Source organism: Ovis canadensis, chromosome 2 (genome assembly GCF_042477335.2).
Source record: "Ovis canadensis isolate MfBH-ARS-UI-01 breed Bighorn chromosome 2, ARS-UI_OviCan_v2, whole genome shotgun sequence".
Lineage (NCBI taxonomy): Eukaryota > Metazoa > Chordata > Mammalia > Artiodactyla > Bovidae > Ovis > Ovis canadensis.
The window spans coordinates 124103393-124121790 of NC_091246.1; the positions used below are offsets into that span (position 1 = coordinate 124103393).

An 18398-nucleotide genomic window follows, 5' to 3' on the forward strand; every position below is an offset into this window, starting at 1 on the left:
TCGAGTCCGTGATGCCATCCAGCCATCTCATCCTCTGTCGTCCCCTTCTCCTGCCCCCAATCCCTCCCAGTATCAGCGTCTTTTCCAATGAGTCAACTCTTCGCATGAGGTGGCCAAAGTACTGGAGTTTCAGCTTTAGCATCATTCCTTCCAAAGAAATCCAGGGCTGATCTCCTTCAGAATGGACTGGTTGGATCTCCTTGCAGGCCAAGGGACTCAAGAGTCTTCTCCAACACCACAGTTCAAAAGCATCAGTTTTTCGGCGCTCAGCCTTCTTCACAGTCCAACTCTCACATCCATGCATGACCACAGGAAAAACCATAGCCTTGACTAGACGGACCTTAGTCAGCAAAGTAATGTCTCTGCTTTTGAATATACTATCTAGGTTGGTCATCACTTTTCTTCCAAGAAGTAAGCGTCTTTTAATTCCATGGCTGCAATATCCCCTCCCTTTTGAACCTCCCTCCCACCTCCCACCCCATCCCACCCCTCTAGGTTGGTACAGAGCCCCTGTTTGAGTTTCCTGAGGCATACAGCACATTCCCGGTTGGCTATTACATATGGTAATGTAAGTTTCCATGCTACCCTCTCCATGCAGCTCACCCTCTCCTCCCCTCCCCCCATGTCCGTAAGTCTATTCTCTGTGTCTGTTTCTCCATTGCTGCCCATTTTTCTAGATTCCATATATATGCGTCAGAATACGATATTTATCTTCCTGACTTACCTCACTCTGTATAGTAGGTTCTAGGTTCATCCATGTCATCAGAACTGACTCAAATGCATTCCTTTTATGGCTGAGTAATATTCCATTGTGTATCTGTACCACAGCTTCTCCATCCACTCATCTGTCAGTGCACACCTAGGTTGCTTCCATGTTATACTATTATAAATAGTGCTGCAGTGAACAGTGGGATACATGTGTCTTTTTCAGTTTTTATTTCCTCAGGGTATATGCCTAGGAGTGGGATTGCTTGGTCATATGGTGGTTTTATTCTTGTTTTTTAAGGAATCTCCATACTGTCTTCCATGGTGGCTCTATCAGTTTACACTCAACAGTGCAAGAGCGTTCCCTTTCCTCCACATCATTTCCAGCATTTATTGTTTGTAGCCTTTTTGGTGATGGCCATTCTGACTGGTGTGAGGTGATATCTCATTGTAGTTTTGATTTGCATTTCTCTCATCACTTCATGGGAAATAGATGGGGAAACAGTGGATATGGTGTCAGACTTTATTTCTTTGGGCTCTAAAATCACTGCAGATGCTGATTGCAGCCATGAAATTAAAAGACGCTTACTCCTTGGAAGAAAAGTTATGACCAACCTAGATAGCATATTCAAAAACAGAGACATTAGTTTGCCGAGTAAGGTCCATCTAGTCAAGGCTATGGTTTTTCCAGCGGTCATGTGTGGATGTGAGCGTTGGGACTGTGAAGAAGGCTGAGCGCCAAAGAATTGATGCTTTTGAACTGTGGTGTTGGAGAAGACTTTTGAGAGTCCCTTGGCCTGCAAGGAGATCCAACCAGTCCATTCTGAAGGAGATCAATCCTGGGATTTCTTTGGAAGGAATGATGCTAAAGCTGAAACTCCAGTACTTTGGCCACCTCATGCGAAGAGTTGACTCATTGGAAAAGACTCTGATGCTGGGAGGGATTGGGGGCAGGAGGAGAAGGGGACGACCCAGGATGAGATGGCTGGATGGCATCACGGACTCGATGGACGTGAGTCTGAGTGAACTCCGGGAGTTGGTGATGGACAGGGAGGCCTGGCGTGCTGCGATTCATGGGGTCGCAAAGAGTCGGACACAACTGAGTGAGTGAACTGAACTGAACTGAACTGAACTGAACTGAATAATGAGCGATGTTGAACATCTTTTCATGTGTTTGCTAGCCATCTGTATGTCGTCTTTAAAGAAATGTCTGTGTAAGTCTTTTTCCCATGTTTTGATTGGGTTATTTTGTTTTTCTGGTATTGATATGAGCTGCTTGTGTATTTTGGAAATTAAGTCTTTGTCAGTTGTTTCATTTGCTATTATTTTCTCCCATTCTGAGGGTTGTCTTTTCACCTTGCTTATAGTTTCCTTTGCTGTACAAAAGCTTTTAAGTTTAATCATGCCCCACTTGTTTACTTTTGTTTTTATTTCCATTACTCTAGGAAGTAATGGGAGAAGGCAATGGCACCCCACTCCGGTATTCTTGCCTGGAAAATCCTATGGACGGAGGAGCCTGGTAGGCTGCAGTCCATGGGGTCGCAAAGAGTCAGACACGACTGAGCGACTTCACTTTCACTTTTCACTTTCATGCACTGGAGAAGGAAATGGCAACCCACCCGAGTGTTCTTGCCTGGAGAATCCCGGGGATGGCGGAGCCTGGTGGGCTGCCGTCTCTGGGGTTGCACAGAGTCGAACACGACTGAAGAGACTTAGCAGCAGGAACTAATGAGGATCTTGCTTTGATTTATGTCATCGAGCATTCTGCCTGTTTTCCTGTAAGAGTTTCTGGTCTTATATTTGGGTCTTTAATCCATTTTGAGTTTATCTTTGTGCATGGCGTTAGGAAGTGTTCTCATTTCATTCTTTTACACATAGCTGTCCAGTTTTCCCAGCACCATTTATTGAAGAGGCTGTCATTGCCCCATTGTATATTCTTCCCTCCTTTGTCAAAAATAAGGTACCCATAGGTGCATGGGTTTATTTCTGGGTTTTCTATCTTGTTCTATTGGTCTGTATTTCTTTTTTTATGCCAGTACCATACTGTAGCTTTGTAATATAATCTGAAGTCAGGAAGGTTGATTCCTCTAGCTCCATTCTTCTTTCTCAAGACTGCTTTGGCTGTTTGGGGTCTTTTGTGTTTCCATATGAATTGTGAAATTTTTTGTGCTAGTTCCGTGAAAAATGTCACTGGTAATTTGATAGGGGTCACATTGAATCTGTAGATTGCATTTGGTAGTATAGTCGTTTTCACAATATTGATTCTTCCTACCCAGGAACATGGAATCTCTCTCCATCTGTTTATGATTTCTTTCATCAGTGTCTTACAATTTTCTGTGTACAGTTCTTTTGTCTCCTTGGGTAAGTTTATTCCTAGATATTTTTTTCGTTGCAGTGGTGAATGGGATTGATTCCTTAATTGCTCTTTCTGATTTTTCGTTGTGAGTATGTAGAATGCAAGTGATTTCTGTGCATTGATTTTGTATCCTGCAACTTTGCCTAATTCACTAACTCTAGTAATTTTCTGATACTATCTTTAGGGTTTTCTATGTACAGTATTATGTCATCTGCAAACAGTGAGAGCTTTACTTCTTTTCCGATCTGGATTCCTTTTATTTCTTTTTCTTCTCTGATTGCTGTGGCTAGGGCTTCCAGAACTATGTTGAATAATAGTGGTGAAAGTGGACACCCCTGTCTTGTTCCTGATCTTAGGGGGAATGCTTTCATTTTCTCACCACTGAGAATAATGTTTGCTGGAGGCTCATCATATATGACCTTCACTGTGTTGAGGTAGGTTCCTTCTATGCCCATTTTTTGAAGAGTTTTAATCATAAATGGGTGCTGAATTTTGTCAAAGGCTTTTTCTGCATCTATTGAGATTATCATATGTTTTTTATCTTTCAATTTGTTAACATGGTGTATCACATTGATTGATTTGTGTATATTGAAGAATCCTTGCATTGCTAGAATAATCCCAACTTGACCATGGTGTATTAGCTTTTTGATGTGTTGCTGAATTCTGTTTGCTAAAATTTTGTTGAAGATTTTTGCATCTATGTTGATCAGTGATATTGGCCTGTAGTTTTTTGTGTGTTGTCTTTGTCTGGTTTTGGTATCAGGGTAATGGTGGCCTTACAGAATGAATTTGGGAGTGTTCCTTTGTCTTTGATTTTTTTGAATTCTTGTTTGAGAAGGATAGGTATAAATTCTTCTTTATATGTTTGGTAGAATTCCCCAATGAAGCCATCTGGTCCTGGACTTTTGTTTGTAAGGAGTTTTTATTATTTCAGATTCTTTTCTAGTGATCGATCTGTTCAAATTGCTTGTTTCTTTTTGACTCAGTCTTGACAAGGCTGTATGTTTCTAGAAATTTGTTTCTTCTAGGTTGTCGAGTTTGTTGGCATATAACGTTACTTGTCATTTATCCCCCCATCCTCTTCAACTTATGTTTTTATTAATTTTATCCCTTAACTAATATCTCTAACCACTTAATGTTTACAGTGCATGTTGGAACTGAATGCCTTATTAGACAGCTTACTGGGTATATGTAAGCATGTAACACGGTACTGTAGTTTGGGAGCATACAGTGGATTTAAATGTCACAACATACTCAGAGAGCTAGAACTTGATTGGAGAAATCAGACAGCATTTGTGTCTGTTTGCCACACAAAAATGCTGGCAGTATTTAGGGAGTGTGCACTGTGTAAGGGATGTCATTTACACATCAAACGTAAGGCGGATGCTGCGATGACCTTAATTTTACAGAGGAGGTCCCTAATGCCACATAGGCTACTTACAGGTGTGAGTCCCCACTGGCAGCAGTGAGACGCACATCCACACAGTGTCTCCACGGCCAGCACTGTTAAGGTCCTTGGGTTGCCGTCCGAAAGTGGGGACCTCCCTGGAGCCGCAGTGGGGTAAGTGGTCCTGCATTCACCACCTGAAGGAGGTGGGAGCTGAGTGAGAGCAAGGTACTCACCTGGACTGGCTCATATCTCCCCCCTCTGGACATCACCAAGTTTCCGGCTACTGTCTTATTTTAAACCACAGTTAGTCCTTGCATAAGGTAAGTTGCTTTGTGATTTGAGAGCCCACTTCCCCTTCCCCCTTTATTCTCTTTCTGTCCAGACACCAGCCTCTTTCCCGTCTGCCTGGTGATTTGGGATTCTTGAGCCAGGGGTTCACAGGAGTGCTCTGGGGCTTCAGAAGTAGCTTTCTCTGTTTCTTGCACCCAGGAACAGAAGAATTTCTGAAGAGAAAACCATCTTTTGCTTCCCTCCATTCAGCTCTGTCACAGCCTAAGAGTCGATGTGGAGTTAGGCAGTGATTCTAGGTTAGTCACTCACAGGAAGCCACACCCATTGTTCCCGGGCGCTTGTTGTCCTTAAAACCACACCAGGTGGTGTAACGAAATGCCTCTTCACAAAATAATGTTAATTTTAGGGCCCAGCCTTTCACAGTGAAGATGAGAAAACTAAGACCCAGAGATCTCCCAAAGGTGGTTTCTTCCTGTTTCTGCATGTCCAGCATAATAGCCAGGAGCCGCATGTGGCTGTTTAAATAGCAAGAGAAATGAATTCGTCGGATGTACTAGCCACACGGCAACCACTTAAGAACCGCCTGTGGCTAATGGCTGCCACACTAGAGGGTGCATCAAGCGGTGGGCATGTCTGCTGGCCCTTCCTGACTCCACGGCATTGGTCTTCAGAATCCCTGCTGACCTCCAAGTTTTCTCTGCAGGTTGCCAAACCTTCCAAGTTACCTCCAGCGTGGCACTCACGACTAACCGCCGGAGTTTGAAGGTGCTGGACTTCCACGTATCTGGAATATCTAGGGATCCTAAATGGAGCTACAACCATGCCACGTGAGTACCAGGCACATGACGGGCAGATTCAGAATGACCAGGGCTTTTCTTCAGGCTCATTTTACCACAGCAGAAGCAGGGAAGGCCTCCCTGCCTCCTGGGGTCAGGGAAAGTCCTGGGTGGACATTAGGTGGGTTTGAGTTTTGAATCCTGGCTTTGTGATCCGGGCCCCATAACACAAGCTGAGTTAGCTGCAGAATCCTCATACTTAATGTGGGGACAGTGATATCACAGCAGGTGGTTGTAAGGCAGAAGGACAAGGTCATCAGCACACAGCAAGCGCCCCGTAACAACGGGTGTGGCTTCCTGTGAGTGAGTAACCTAGAATCACTGCGTAACTCCCGATCCACTGCAAGGAAGACTGCTTAAACAATGGTCCCAGCGCCATTGGCAGCCTCCACCCTGGCAGTTTTGGAGGAACTGCCATCAGAGCGAAGCAGTTCACCAGCATTCTGCTTCCTGTGGCCCATGACAAGATGAATAAGCCAGTAAGGCTGTGATGTTCTTCCTGTGAATTCCTTACACTTTTCATGAGGTTTTTTGGTAGGTGGAGGGATATGTGTTAGTGTCTGTCATCTGTTATTCTACTGAAGGCTTTGAGCAATAGTTTACTAATTCGTAACTAACCTCTTCAGATACCACAGGAGCTCAGCGCTTTGTGTAATTTACTTTTTCTGCAATTAAGGGAAAAATATGAAACAGGTCATTAAGGCAGTGATTGCCAGCCTGGGCTTTGTGACTTCCCTAGGTATTTCCAGGGGTTCTCAAAAGGGATTATAAAATTATAAAATCAAAATTTAATTTGCACTCTATTTTTAATGGCACTTTAAGGACAGAAGTCACAAAGTCTACAAACCCATGAAGGTGTCTGTTCTGAAAGGTTGGAAATTACTGCATTGTTGAGTCAGCTCTCACAGTAAATGTCTCATAATAAAGGCCTGTAGAATTTGATCTCATTCATTAGAGCAAGGGACTTTTATTTGTTTGGTCACATCATTATCATTTAGGAAGTATTTAAAAATGGTATTTAGTTTTATTTGAACATGTCAACTGTGCATTTCCAAAACAGCAGGCTTTTCAGAGGAATAAATCAGAACTGTAAACACAAGACACAGAAGTTTTTTGACTTCCTACAGTCAGTTTCACAAATCCACATACTGTATATTCATAGGTGAGGTTCAGCCTGTCACCCATCTATTTCTATAATTACATAAGCATAATAAATATATCTGATTTTTAAAGGTCACTTAAAATGAGTTATGATAATTTACAGTACAGTACATTTCAGTCAAGTGCAAAAATAACTATTTGCTTAATTCTGTTCCTTCCCATTTTATTTTTAGGCTGTGTTCTGTGGTGAAGCTAGATATCCAAGTGTCGAGTTCCTTCTCCCAGATGCTGTTGTGGGCAGAAGTGTGGTGTCGTGGGGAAGCCCTTACTTTACAGTTGGTCCTGCCTAATCAGGGTCAGAGAGTAAGGTGAGTTTTTCATTTGTAACTCTGTTCTTTTCTCTCCTCTCCTCTGTGCTCATCCACCGTATCGTACACACTGTATAATCGCCCTTCCTTCAGCTAAAGCAGCGTTCCCTTGCCCACAGCCCTCCCCCAAGGCTTCCTGTAACCTCAGCGTTCACTTTGAGCAGCAAGCTTGATGCAGGAGTCACCTGGCCACTGTCCTGACTGCAGCTGTAGCATTTAGAGTAGTGTGTTCCTACCTGAACTGTCCAGTGTCTGACTGTGTCTTCACGGGAAAGAATAGACTGATACTTGTGTCTTAAGTCGTTGGAAAGTGTACTTACTTCTGTCTTTCCCACTCCTGGCTTCCTGTTCACCACCTTTTTTTTCCCCTCACCAAAAAAAAACAAAACAAAAACTGAGCCATTATGTAATTTTAAAAAATTGTATCCCTCCCCCAGGCACTTAAATCTCATACGGTTATTTGTAAGTAGTACTGCTTAATTAAAAGAAACCCTTAGGAATTCATTGATTTTGTGTTTGTTTTATTCCATCAGCTAATTAGAGCCCAAATCACTAGAAAGCTGTAAATAGTGATAGAGGCTATTTACAGTATCAATATATTTAGTAAACCTTTGTCTGTCAAGCCACAGCATACTGAGTTGGTTGGTTTATTTCAAATATTCCTTCCTCTGGTCTTAAAGGCCATTTAAAACAGAAGGCATTTTAAAGCTCAGCTTAGCTTGCAGTGGTCAGTAACAGCTTTTGCTGCTCTAAGAATTGACTATTTTCATTATATACCATACACATATAAAAATATATTTCCTAGAGATATCCCCAGTTTCTGACGAAACTTTTTCCTTTGTTTTTCTTTCTTATTAAACAAAAACATAGATGCTACCAACTTTTATCTGGTTACTTTTAAAATAAGTCTTATAATTTTTAAATGGTTCTTTTTAAAAGAAACAAAATTATAGATGTATTCTGTTTCCTCTCCGTTTGCATTAAGAACCAAATAATTAGAATAAATAATCAGAAGAGGGAACTTACATCAGCATTCACCTTGAAACACTTTCTTGCCCTCCACCCATTCAGTGTAACTGCTGGTTCCAACTCTTACTGCCCTGGCAGAGAAGTCCTGTGGTCCTTAACCTACAAACCCAAGAACCGAAAGCCCTCACTGAACTCCATTCTCCTCCTGTGACTCCGGTGGGGCTGTGGGAGGTGGCCTGTCCCTGCCAATATGTACTGTAGCTCCTTTGTGTGTGGGTGTCTCCTTGGCGATGAGTTCAGGTGTTAGAAGCGTGTGTGGTGCTGTGCCCCTCAAGTGAGGCGTGTCCTGGGTTCGGGCGCCTCTCCCTCTGTCCTGGAGGAGGAGCCCAGCTCCATGCAGGGTGTGAGGTGAGCGGGGCGCCTCAGTGTCCCCCAGTGGCAGGCGGAGCCTGGTGGTCCTCACTGTCCTCTGTGCGCAGGTCCACGCTGGGGTGAGCAGGGCTGCTCTGCGTCTGAGGTGCGGCTGCTGGAGGGGGTGGCTGGCTTCTGGGTGGGTCAGGGGGGGCCTCACGTGGCCCAGGCTGGGCTCCACCAGCTGCAGAGTGTCTCTGGCTCTCACTGGTCCCCTGGAAGGTAAAGATAGGGCGTGCCCCGTGGTCAGTGCTAGCAGACTTCCTATGCGCTTTCAGGTGAGATAGAGGCAGCATGGGGAGAGCATCCTGAAGCAACCGCTTCAGGAAGCAAGTGATAGAGGAGTAAGGGTGGAACGGCTTACCTTTCATCTCCTTTCCTATGTGCCACTGCCAAAGCCGCATGGAAAACATGAACACTGTAAGCAGATGTACCTTGTGGATAAAGGATACATTACTACCACAATGCCTGCTACTCCTAGGAGAACAGTCCGCATCAGCAGACGCCTCCTGCGCTCCCACTGGCCACTGTGGCAAGTCGCTGGGTGAGCAGCATGGGATGGAAACTCATGCTGTTTGCTGAGGCCAGAGCCTGCAAGGCTGGAAGGCACCTTGTCTGACAGGGAGTGAGGAAGGCATTCTCGGCCTTGGAGAAGGGACCAGGAAAAGAAAGGTCCTGAAGTGAAGAATCCTGATGTGTATTTAACTAAACAAGTAAGACAGAACATCCATGTAAAAAAAAACCAGTAAACGAGCCCCTATGTGACCAGCTGGTTTGAGGGAGTACCTGTCACTCCAGAACATCACATATACCATGTCTGTGAAATACCACATTCCTGGTTTCTGAAAATCAGAAAATATGTTTTTGTTTTTCTTTAATGGATTGCTCTCTGAACTAATACCCATCACTTCAAAAAGTTCTGTTTCTGTAATTGATTCTAAAATGTGAAAGAAAAAATTGTATGATGACTTCTTTATAAGAATAAGTTATACCAGCTAGTTTTAATTCATCTTAACATACCAGAAAAAAAAGTTTAATGATGCTTAAGCCTCATAGGCGTCTGTGAAAATGGGGATAAGTGTCCCAAGTATGAAAACACTGCCCTTTGGGCAGAAGACCTCATTTTTCCTCCTGCTTCACCTCCTTCATATGCTCTTCCCACCCTCTTGTCCCTCTTGACTTGTGAGCAGAGGATTTGCATGAGTTTATTATCTTGATAGACCAAATAAGATCACGCATGGACTAAACGTTACCAGCAAAGAATCAGATTTGGTTTAAGCTATAGAAATATTATGTTAGTTTACAAAATTATGATAAATTAATTAATGTATTTCAAATTAAAGAAATTATCAAATTACTCTTTAAGTCTTTCTCCTTTATTTTTTTTCCTCCTATGTCCTCTGAAACTGCTCTAGATAAAAAACTGATGATTCATCCCATGAAAGAGAATGATTTGATTAAAAAAACACAGGGACGTTAAACGCATTACTTTGGCTAAACTGTTCATAGAAGTCACACTTAATCATTTTCCAAAAATATTAATATAGCTTCAGTGACAATTACCTACAATGTTTTATCCATGAGATTCGACTCTACTCAGGAGAGACCACAACTCTAAGGGTAAGAAAAACCACACTTTTTATCTTTCAGGTGAGCCCACCAGCAAATCCACACTCCACTCAGTTGGGTATTGTATAAGACCCCTACAGTGGCTCAGAGTACTAACTAATTCATCAGATATTTATTGATGTACTACTATATAGAAAGTCCCCACTAGAATTTTTAAATTAGAGATTAATATATATAATCCACCAAGGCAAGAACCATATATCCACACAGTAGCTAGTGTCCATCAACACAGACATTTTAAAGAAATATAGAAAATCAGAATGAATTTCTTTCAAGAAGTACTGTCTTCTCTGTGAGGCCTTTCTGAACTGTGTAAGGCAGAATTTTCCCTCTATGAAACCTTGTATACACCTCTGTAACACAGTTGTCACAAAAGTACTGAAATTACCTGTCTGCATGTTTATTTCCCCGACAGACCTCCCAGAAGTTTCGCTGAGCGAATATCTGAAACAACCAGGCCTATGTAAGGGGGCGCAGCAGAGGACCTTTACCTGCAGAGGCTGTATCTCAGAAGCACGGTTGTCCCTTGTGAGCTGCATCATCTCTTTAATCTGGTAGAGTGCGTAGGCAAAGGTCACCCAGGGAGAGGAACTGACCCCCCAGGCTGGCTTGTTCACATCCTCCTGTTCTTCCTGGTGCTTGGTTTTCTTGGGTGGAAGTCTGGGCTCAGTGCGTGGCATAACATCTTCTGTCTGTTGCTGGACCAGGTCGATGGTTGCTATGGGAACAGGGCTAGAGGGAACGGGAATCCTTTCTGCCAACATCGTCTTGTCTGGAGAGAAAATCATGTTTAAATCATTTGTCAGTTTTCAGTGTATTTAAACAGATGCATGTAAGTATATATAAATAGTGAAAAATAGACAGACAACCTCGATCAGCCCATGCCAGTGTGCTTGGGAATGGCAGCAAGTGGCAGTGTAGCAAAGGTGACTTTCCTACCTGGTGGCGATTACTGAGCAAATGAATGTGATATCTGCCTTCCAGGTCTCCTTACAGAGCCTAACAGACACGACCCTATTTATGAAATGTATTGTTCGTGTAACAGTATGTTGTGTTTGTGGGGCATAGGTTATAGCTTCGGTATAACCACTTACAGTACTGAAATTGTAAAGAGAAGCATCAAAACAGGAAACTCACATGACAGATGCTTTTATTAGACTTTTACTGAAGGCATGGACCAAGCTATGTAAGAGATACGATCTGGTTAGGATTATGGAAGAACAAGAGTGAGAAAAGTCAGTATTGGTCTTTCTTTCTGAGTAACTTGTTGGAATTAAAATCTGTCGTTGGGGTTTCTGTAACAAGTTAGTGTTTCTCTTAATAGAAGCACTTTGAGTACTTGAGGCAAATGCTCCTCAAAGGACAAGACACCGTAGAAGATGAGCCTGTTCCAGGACTCAAGAGCTGAGAAAGAATATTTGTTTTAATGGTTGGCCTTCTTCATTCAAAAAAAGAAAATTAAAAAGTTGATTGCCCAAATAAGTTGAAAACTTGTTTTCATCCACGTATTATATTGGATATAACCTTCTTGCCGTATAATAATTTTAATGAAGTCCATACCTAATCTGCCTGCAATGCAGGAGACCTGGGTTGGGAAGATCCCCTGGAGAAGGGAATGGCACCCCACTCCAGTACTCTTGCCTGGAGAATCCCATGGACCGAGGAGCCTGGTGGGCCACAGTCCACGGGGTCGCAAAGACTCAGACATGACTGAGCAGCTACCACTTTCACTCTCATGCCTGATTAAGGGAAAACTTCAAGTTGACGCTTAGGCTTTTTTTTTCAGATGAAGCTAAGGCACAGAGATGAATGTCACTTCCTGTCCCTAATAGTAAAATTACTGTATAGTCCTTTATGTATTTAAATTTTAAATCTCTTTAGAATACCAGAGAAATTTAAAACCAATACTTCCCCAGTACCTTAACAAGAGGAAGAAAACCCCAAGCTATTTAAAAAACCAGTATTCTTTTCAACACAGCAAGTGCTATCTCTCCAGCCATGGTGCACACGAGCTCAGAGCCATGCGGGTCTGTGGCACACTGTTAACACCTCTGGGTTTCTCAGGGGTATGTGCAGAACTCCCCTTGGCTTCAGCCTTTAGAACCATTAAGGGTCAATGCACATGTCTACCTTCTTCCTCATCTGGTACCGCCAGCCACTGGATCAGGGCAAAGAGCAGGAGGATCACCAGGCAGGCCATGCCGATTCCTCGGAAGGTTGCAGCAGCCCCTGTGAAAACAAGTGACGCTCTAGAGAGTAGCTCCTGGAAAGGCGGGTAGCCCTCACCCAGGCCTGTCCATGTTCTAAAGCTGAGAAAGGCAGCAGGGCAGAGAACGGCAAGTGGCCGTTAGCTTCATACCAAAGGAGAAACACAGGTCTGGGTAGTTGTCAAGAGACCCAAGAGCTGGTATTGGATATCTGTCATTGATCAGATTTTCAAACTGCATTTATAAAATAAAAGACTGTCTCTGAGTGCCTTTTTAAAATGCAGTGGGCTCTCTTCTTCATAAGGGCCATCTACCTATTAAACAGCCCTATTAATCTGTAGTTAAAACAGCCAAGCTCAATAGGTGCTATAAATTCAGACATCTGTGAGCCCACTGAGTAGTGAAGATCCTGGAGCAGAATAATCCCACCTCCACCTTGGCCCCTGTATTTCCGGTAACGGGGAACCGATGGAGCAAACAGACTGTTATCACAGATGCAGGGATGTCACCAAAGCCAGATGGAAAAACAGTGATGAATTATCTCTTCTCCACATTTTCATCAACAGGTTTAGGACACTTCAAACCAAAAGCACGCGGGATTATTCCTTTGTTTGGCTCCTCTGAGGTATCTGTATGGCACGCGGTTAACTGTCCGTCTGCTCTAATCATCTTAACTACTGAAGCACACTGCACTGCAGTTCTGACTACTGTGAAAGCTAGAAAAAGAATGTGAAAACGAGAGTCTGGCAATCTTCAGTAGTAATCTGAGTGTTTATGGAGGTGTTGCTGAAAAACCTGTAACGTTTCATCAAAGAAGAAAGGAAAAGAAAGCAAGCCATTCTTACCAAAAAAGTTGACTAGCACGCCTCCGATCATGGCACCACAGCCTCTCCCCAAACCCAGATGAAGGCCTTGCAGGATGCCCTGGGCAGACGTCCGCAGCTCAGGGGGAACCGCGGCGCTGAGATAAGAGATGCAGGCCGCCCAGATGGCCGCGTGTGTCACTCCTGGGGAGAGAGGGGAGCAGGCGGGACGGCTGGTCAGCACCCCTCAGGCTACTCTGTTTTGGAATGTGAGCTACTAATGAGGAGCATCCATGTGTACACATACATACATATATGCACATCTAACAAAGATGCAAACTTTTTTGTGGTAAAACACACGTAACAAAATTTGTCATTTAACCATTTTTAAGTGTATGGTTCGGTGGTTTTAAGTACAGTCCCAGATTTGTGCATCCATCACCACCTTCCATCTCCAGAGTTTATTTCCAGCCCAAACTGAAATTCTGCGCCCGTTACACAATACCATCTCCAGGCCTTGAGAACCACCGTGTACTCTCTCTCTCTGTGAGTGTGACTGCTTGGGCACCTCATACAGGTGGGCTCACACGGGGTTGGTTCTTTGGTGTCTAGCTTCTTTCACTTAGCATACAGTCTTCAGAGTTTGTCCACGTTACCTATGCCAGAATTTCCTTCCTTTTTACGGCTCATGGATACGTAGCCTTGTAACACTCTGTTTATCCATTCATCTCTTGATGGATATTTGGGTTTCCACCTTCTGGCTGTTGCGAATGCTGCTGCTGTGAACACTGATGTGCAAGTGTCTGAGTCCCCGTGTCAGTTCTTCGGGGTATATGCCTTAAAGTGGAATTACTAGGTTACATGGTAATAATACATTTAACACTTTGAGGGTCTGTTTTCCACAGTAGCTGCTCCATTTTACATTCCCACTAGAAATGCTCAAGGATTGCAGTTTTTCCATATCGTACCAGATGTTATTTTCTGTGCTTTTATAATAGCAATACTAATGGGTGTCAGGGCTTCCCAGGTGGCGCTAGTGGTAAAGAACCCCCCTACCAATGCAGGAGACATGAAGAGATGTGGGTTCGATCCCTGGGTCGGGAAGAACCCCTGGAAGAGGGCACGGCAACCCACTCCAGTATTCTTGCCCGGGGAATCCCCAGGGACAGAGGAGCCTGGCAAGCTGTAGTCTGCATGGCTGCAGACTGTCAGACACAACTGAAGCGACGTAGCACAATGGGTGTGAAGTGGTATTGCACTGTGGTTTTGATTTGCATTCCCTAATAGTTGACTCACTGGAAAAGACCCTGATGCTGGGAGGGATTGGGGGCAGGAGGAGAAGGGGACGACCGAGGATGAGATGGCTGCATGGCATCACCGAGTCGATGGACGTGAGTCTGAGTGAACTCCGGGAGTTGGTGATGGACAGGGAGGCCTGGCATGCTGCAATTTGTGGGTCGCAAAGAGTCCAGACACGACTGAACAACTGAACTGAATAGCTACTGATACTGAATGTTTTTCACTTATTAGCCATCTATAAATCTTCTTTGAGAAAATTTTTGCAAGTCTTTGCTCATTTTCAAATTGGGTTGTTTGGGTTTCTTTGCTGTTGTAGTCGTTTTAAAATATATTTTGGATATTAAAACCTTTTTGGGGTACCTGTTTTGACATTAAGAATAGATACATAGATCAATGGAACAGAGCAGACCCCAGAAATAAACCCATGCACATATAGTGGATTAGTCTACAACAAAGGAGACCAGAATATACACTGGAGGAAAGGCAGTGTCTTCAACATGTGGTGTTGGGGAACATGGACAGCTACATGTAAGTCAATGAGATTAGGGCACTCCCACACACCATATACAAAACAAAATGGTTTGAAGACCTAAATGTAAGATATGGCATTATAAAATTCCTAGAGGAGAACATAGGTAAAAACATTCTCTGACATAAATTGTAGCAATATTTTCTTAGATCAGTCTCCCAAAGCAAAAAAGAAAGAAAAGCAATAATAAACAAATGGGACTTGATATAACTTAAAAAGATTTTGCACATAAATGAAACCATCAACAAAATAAAAAGACAACCTAAGGAATGGAAGAAAATACTTGGAAGTGATGCGGCCAACAAGGAGTTAATATCCAAAATCTCCAAACAGCTCATAAAACTCAATATTGTAAAAACAACACAGCCAAAGAATGGGCAGAAGTCTTAGACATTTTTCCAAAGAAGACAGCCAGATGACCAACATGCACGTGAAAAGATGCTCATCATTGCTCATTCTTAGAGAAATGCAAGTCACAACCACAGTCAGGCATCACCTCACACTATTCAAAATGATCATCATTTAAAAAGTCTGAAAATGCTGGAGAGGGTGTGGAGAAAAGAGAGCTCTCCTGCTCTTCGGTGGGAATGTAAGCTTGTGCAGCCACTATGGCAGAAGAGGTTCAGAGGCTCCTTAAAATACTGAAACAGAGCTAGCATGTGACCCAGTAATCCAACTCCTGGACAATTATCTGGAAAAGACACAAATTCTAATTTGAAAAGATATGTGTACCCTAACGTTCACAGCAGCACCATTTACAATAGCAAGACAGAGCAGCAACCACATGCCCGTCAGCGCATGACCGGCTCAAAAGATGTGGCGCACAGACACACAGTGGGCTATAACCCAGCCCTCAAATGAAGGATTCCCATCTACAGCAACAGCATGGACCTAGAAACGGTATAATGAAGTCAGTCAGATACAGCTGCTATACAATATCACTTATATGTGGGGTGTAAAAAATACAGATGAATCTATGCAAACCAGAAACAGGCTCACAGACATAGAAAACAAACATACAGCTATCAAAGGGGAGAGGGAGGGAAGGGGGGTTACAAATTAGGAATATGGAATTAACAGATAAAACTACTGTACAAAAGATAAGCAATAAGGATTTACGGTATAACAGGAAATTCAATATCTTGTAATAACTTGTAATATCTAAAAAAAAAATCACTTTGCTGTACATCTGAAAATAATGCAGTATTGTAAATCAATACAATTTTTTAAAAATATTATTTCCAGTTTTTCCATTATATTAGCACTATGATTAACATTTTCAGAGAGATAGCTTTTATGTATCTTATTTACATTAGCTATAATTCTATAAGTGGGGTTAATGACTTGAAGGATATAATCATTTTTTCGATTTTGACTTTTAATATATAGTTTCAGTTTGTTTTCCAAAAGACTGCAGGGACTATTTACAATGCCTCATTACCAGTTTCATTATATTTTCACTATTGGTTGGCAGGAAGAGGCGGATAAAGATAACAGGTTGGAAAAAAATTGATCATTAATGTACAGAAACTACACATTGTATGAATTTAAATCTTTATTAGAACACAGCTTTACATGTAACAGGAAGATATTGTCACAACAGGTTTTATAAACAGCTGCAAAGGATTAAGAAACCATCTGGTACTGCTTACATTAAGATGTGGACTTGCTCCTGAAAAATAATCTTACTTGGAGATAATATCATCAGAGAGTTTTAACCCATGTTTTGGAAAATTGAAAGCATTAAATTGAAAAATTAATATTCATTTAAGATTTAATCTGACAATCTGCTTCTGGCCAAACTGGAATAACAGGTACTGGATTTACTTCCTTCTTGAAACAACCAAAAACTGGACAAAATATATGAAACAATAGTTCCCAAGACACTGGATGTCAGCAATAAGGACACTGATCTCTGAGAGACGGGAAGCAGTGCGGGGCCCAGCCCACTGGGTCAGAGTCCGACAGCCACAAGGCACAGAGGGCACCAGCAAACTGAGGAGATGGGGCAGACGGGGCAGCTGGGACCCCAGGTCAGACAGCCAGAGAGGACAGAGCTCCATAGGAACTCCAGAGGCCCGCAGGTGGCTTCCCTCAAGTGTGCAGCAGAGCACTGATTAACAAGTGCGTGTGTCAGGAACCATCCAAAGCCAGGTAAAGAACTGCCCAAGTCAATACAAAAAACACTCCTCAGAACCCATCCAGGGCTGGGAATAGTACCTGTTTCTACCAGCCAAACTGGAAAAACTCATGACTCCTGGGATTGCTAGATTCAAAAGGGTCTTGTTTTAGGACAACCAGCAGGGGCCTTCTGTATAGCACAGCAAGCTCTGCTTACTGTTAGATGGCAGCGAGGATGGGAGGGGAGTTCGGGGAGAATGGGTACATGTTTGCATGTGGCTGAGTACCTTTGCTGTCCACCTGAAACTCTCACAATGTTGTTAATCAGCTACACTCTAACACAAAATAAGTTTTTAAAAAAAACACTGAGGATAAAAACAAACAAAAGGTCGTGTATTAGTACTATGAAAGAGTTAGCCCTAGTTTAAACGACGTTCTGGTCCCATCTAAGTAATGTTTAAAAGCAAGACTCAAGAGGGTCATACTATTTCTAAGTTTAGTTATGTTCCAGAACAAAGCTCAAGAATATTTGTAGGAAAGCAAAAATATCCAGCACCTAACGTAAAATTCAGTGTTGAGCATGTAATCAAATACATTGCTATTCAGTTGCTAAGCTGTGTAGGCCTCTGTGACACCCCATGGACTGCAGCACACCAAGCTCCTCTGTCCCTCACTATGTCCCAGAGTTTGCTCAAATTCAGGTCCATTGAGTCAATGCTGTCTAACCATTTCATCCTTTGCTGCCCCCTTCTCCTTTTGCCTTCAATCCTTCACAGCATCAGGGTGTTTTCCAGTGAGTCAGCTCTTTGCATCAAGTGGCCAAAGTATTGCAGCTTCTGTTTCCGCATCAGTCCTTCCAATGAATATTCAGGGTTGATTTTCTTTAGGATGGACTGGTTGGATCTCCTTGCTGTCCGAGGGACTCTCAAGAGTCTTCTCCAGCACCACAGTTCAAAAGCATCAATTCTTCCTCACTCAGCTTTCTTTATGGTCCAGCTCTCACATCCATACATGACTACTGGAAAAACCATAGCTTTGCCTAGACTCTCAAGAGTCTTCTCCAGCACAGTTTGAAAGGATCAGTTCTTTGGTGCTCAGCCTTCTTTATGGTCCAACTCACATCTGTACATGACTACTGGAAAAACCAAAGCTATGACTATATGGACCTTTGTCGGCAAAGTGATATCTCTGCTTTTTAATACGCTGTCTAGCTTTCCTTCCAAGGAGCAACGTCTTTTAATTTCATGGCTGCAGTCACCATCTTCAGTGATTTTGGAGCCCAAGAAAACAAAATCTGTCACTGCTTCCACTTTTCCCCCTAGTATTTGCCATGAAGTGATGGGACCAGATACCATGATCTTAGTTTTTTGAATGTTCAATTTT

At 42.9% G+C, this 18398-nt stretch overlaps 1 protein-coding gene across 7 annotated transcripts in view; it reads right to left on the reverse strand.

Moving 5' to 3' along the window:
• Positions 1–6525: 6525 nt before the first annotated feature.
• MFSD6 (major facilitator superfamily domain containing 6) overlaps positions 6526–18398 on the reverse strand; it is a 94234-nt gene continuing 82361 nt past the window's right edge. For 2 of the 7 annotated variants that reach the window (XM_069576916.1, XM_069576919.1), the window contains exons 4-7: positions 13109–13270; positions 12187–12285; positions 10548–10828; positions 6526–8642 (exon numbers count right to left, since the gene is read on the reverse strand). In XM_069576916.1, the coding sequence (XP_069433017.1) occupies positions 8439–8642; positions 10548–10828; positions 12187–12285; positions 13109–13270 (746 nt within the window). In that variant the 3' untranslated portion in view covers positions 6526–8438. Of the gene's footprint in view, positions 8862–10547; positions 10829–12186; positions 12286–13108; positions 13271–18398 lie in introns of all 7 variants that reach the window. The other 5 variants (XM_069576913.1, XM_069576914.1, XM_069576918.1 and 2 more) reach the window with 4 other exon arrangements.